Source organism: Trematomus bernacchii, unplaced genomic scaffold (assembly GCF_902827165.1).
Source record: "Trematomus bernacchii unplaced genomic scaffold, fTreBer1.1, whole genome shotgun sequence".
In the NCBI taxonomy this organism is placed as follows: domain Eukaryota; kingdom Metazoa; phylum Chordata; class Actinopteri; order Perciformes; family Nototheniidae; genus Trematomus; species Trematomus bernacchii.
The window spans coordinates 1,272,556-1,275,912 of record NW_022987549.1 but is presented as its reverse complement, the minus strand read 5'-3'; the positions used below and the strand labels follow the sequence as shown (position 1 = coordinate 1,275,912).

The window sequence follows — 3,357 nt, the reverse complement described above, 5'->3', positions numbered from 1 at the left end:
GGTACTCTGGAAAAAAAATGACAGCATTCCATGAACAAATATCTTCAAGCAATAAATATGCATTTATAAATAGAGTAAATTTACATCAAAACTAACAAATTAAAGTTCACTCTTCTGTCTATGTGCAACCCTTTTTCTCTGTGTACAAATCAGTTCCTGTCGCCCCCCCCCCATGTCTCAAAACAATCATCAAAAATAACAGATTTTTAAATAATAAAAAAAAAGGGGGAAATGTTTAAGAATGTGTCACTCAACTTTTACACATTACAAAACAGTCTGGTTTCCTAACATACAAAATCTCATAGTGGTGTGTGAGGGAGAGGGAGACCAAGCTCTCAAACGGAATAGAAAAATGAAAAAAACCATCGAGTCAGTAGTTCTTTGTGTGACGGCGTTGCCAGTTAAAACAGAATATGTACAAAAATTCATCATTTTTTAGGTTTCTGTGGTGGTGGTGGGGGTGGGGGGGGGGGTCGGGGGGTGGGGGAGGTTGCATAGAAACACAGCTTCTCACACAGCTGCCGTTTTTAGGAGGAGCTACAAAGCGCCGTTTGAGGACTTACTTCCTGAATATCAGAAAAGATACGAGGTTTCCGAAGAGTGTGCGAGTGTGTGTGTGTGTGTGTGTGTGTGTGTGGAGTCCACGGTGGTTTCCAACAGTTAGCATCAGGAGGAGGAAGGCAGGGGGCTCGCCTGCAGAGACACACACACAGGGAGATGAACACACAGAGATTAGTACACACACACCTCAGGAGACTCACAGTGAAGTGGGAGCATTAAAGGGACAGGTCACCCCTTAAATAAAGACACATTTTCACTTTGAACTGTATTGCTATCGAGTGGTGCAGGAATGAGTCCTTCAAATATGAAAATGAGTCTGTGTTATACCACTTCCTGTCCACTAGTCTGGGTTTCTGAAAGTGTTTTTGGTTAACACACGCGGAAGAGATTTTAACGTTTTATTATACAACTTAAAATACATCAGTTTTTTCAGCTTTTCGGTGTGTTTTGGCGTCACAGTACTATACATGTAATAGTTCCACACTAAGACCGGGAATTGTCGAGGGTTCTTTAAACTCAACTTGAAACCACGGAAAAATATTATCGTGATAACATCATCATTTACCTTCGACCAATACCATTTTTGTAATGTATGAAGCTTGAACTGCATCAAGCCTCACTCTGTTAGCTACTTTAACTAGACAAGCAAGTATGTGCTGCACACGAGTGCTAACAGCTAATGCTAACTAGCTCTCCTCGTGCAATTTCATCACATATTTCTAGTTCAAAACGTAAAATTATCAGGGATAATAATGGGAGCAACACTCGGATACAAAAGGAAAACTATGTATTTTTAGATCCTGAGGTGAACTGTCCCTTACTAAAAAGGTCTCCTATAGCCGCGTTCACACCAAGTACTTTGCCGTACTTAGCCCCGGCACTTATTACCCCAGGGCACTTAGTACAGATCACGTTCACACCGGAATAAGTTCCCTGAGGGAAGATTAGGCAAATGAAGCCGCTGACGTCACTTCTTCTTCTTCTGCTTTGGGTTTACTGGCAGGCCGCAAACAACTTCACGGCGTATACTGCCACCCGGAGTCCCCGGCCGGAAGTCCCCGGAGTTGGGGACTGGCTTCAGTAGAAGCTGCTGGGACTCCCACCAGGGGCGTGGTTTGCAATTCGCCCAGCCAATCAGAACTGGGGCACTTTTTCCCCCCAGGAAAGTACCATCTCTCAGCAGGCACTAAAAATGGGGGTAAAAGTTCCCGGCACTAAATACTCTTTTTGGTGTGAACGCGACATAAGGGGTACTAACGGAACTAAACGCGAAAAGTACGGGGAAAAGTACTCCGGTGTGAACGCGGCTATTGTCTCTAAGATGCTCCACTCTGATCTGAAACATGAGTATTTTTGTTCCTCTTGAGACTCACGAGTGTGAACTGGCCGTAAACCAGCAGGTATGTGCTGCACACGAGTGCTAACAGCTAATGCTAACTAGCTCTCCTCGTGCAATTTCACCACATATTTCTAGTTCAAAACGTACATTTATCAGGGAAAATAATGGGTGCAACACTCGGAAATGTCTCCTATGTGTGGTTAAGATGCTCCACTCTGATCTGAAAGTATTTGTGTTCCTCTTGAGACTCACGAGTGTGAACTGGTCGTAGACGTGCATCAGGTCCTCGATCTTGTACTGCTCCAGCACCACGAAGTTATCGAGGTCGGCCCGCCGGGCGCAGTCCTGACAGTGAACCACGTACGTCTTCCTGCTGTTGCTCTCCGTGGTGACCAGCAGCAGGTCGAACACCTCCACCTGCAGGGGGGGGGGGAGACAGAGGGGTCAAGGGTCATCAAACAACACGTAGGAGAAAAATCTGCTTACATTTATCAAAGTCAAAGTCAACTTTATTGTCAATCTTTGCGTTTGTGTGTACAGACAGAGAGATTGAATTCCCACAATCCCGATTACAAAATACAAATATATATAAAAATATGTATATATCTATATATACACAATCAACAGACACATTTATACATATGCACACATTAAGACATACATAAAAGCACAACAATCAATATATACAAAATAACAGTCACTTCAATAATGAAGCACAAACTCCATGTTACTCCAGCGTTCACACTCTGATCAACGACCTCTCACGTTACTCTCACTTGGATGAGCACGACTGTTTATGTGTTCGGTTTTCTTTGTACTCTTTCTGTTCTGATTTTATGGCAAGCGTCTTTGAGCATTAGGAAGAGCGCTATAAAAATCCAATGTATTGTTATTATTACAAAGTGCTTCATGAAGTTAGAAAAAACCCACAAGTGATTAATCAGATATAAAAGAAAACAATGGACTATTTGGTGTTTAAAGATCAGGGAAAGCACTCATTGGTTTTATTATAAGGGATTTAACACTAGAACCGCCAATGGGGTCAATTTGACCCAGAGCTGTTTTTTATTGTGTGTAACTTTTTTTCAATAAAATATTAAAGTCTCCCAGTCCGTGACTTTTCCTGAAAGTGTGTTATGTAGCACCCTATGTTGTTAAAAATTGTCAATATGAAGTCAGATTGAAGAAATCGCTCAAAAAATTGCCATTTATACCTATTTCCGCCCAGCGGGTCATATTGACCCCACCCCTTTTCATATAAACATGACGTGTTGCTATAGCAACGCCTTTTGTCTACTGCGGTTCCTTATAGACTGAGAGATAGATTGAGAGAGAGAGAGATAGATGGATAGATTTTGTGAGAGAGAGAGAGAGAGAGAGAGAGAGAGAGATTTTGAGAGAGAGAGAGAGAGAGATTTTGAGAGAGAGAGAGAGATTTTGAGAGAGAGCGAGAGAGA

The 3,357-nt window shown here is 42.4% G+C and overlaps 1 protein-coding gene across 1 annotated transcript; it reads right to left on the bottom strand.

The window, feature by feature from the left end:
* Positions 1-470: 470 nt before the first annotated feature.
* LOC117476962 (lysine-specific demethylase 6A-like) lies at positions 471-2,317 on the bottom strand (the record flags this gene model as incomplete). Its single annotated transcript, XM_034123648.1, is given in 2 exon segments — positions 471-693; positions 2,153-2,317. Coding segments are annotated over 2 exon segments (192 nt in total), but the record flags the coding sequence as incomplete, so codon positions are not given.
* Between the last annotated feature and the right edge of the window lie 1,040 nt (positions 2,318-3,357).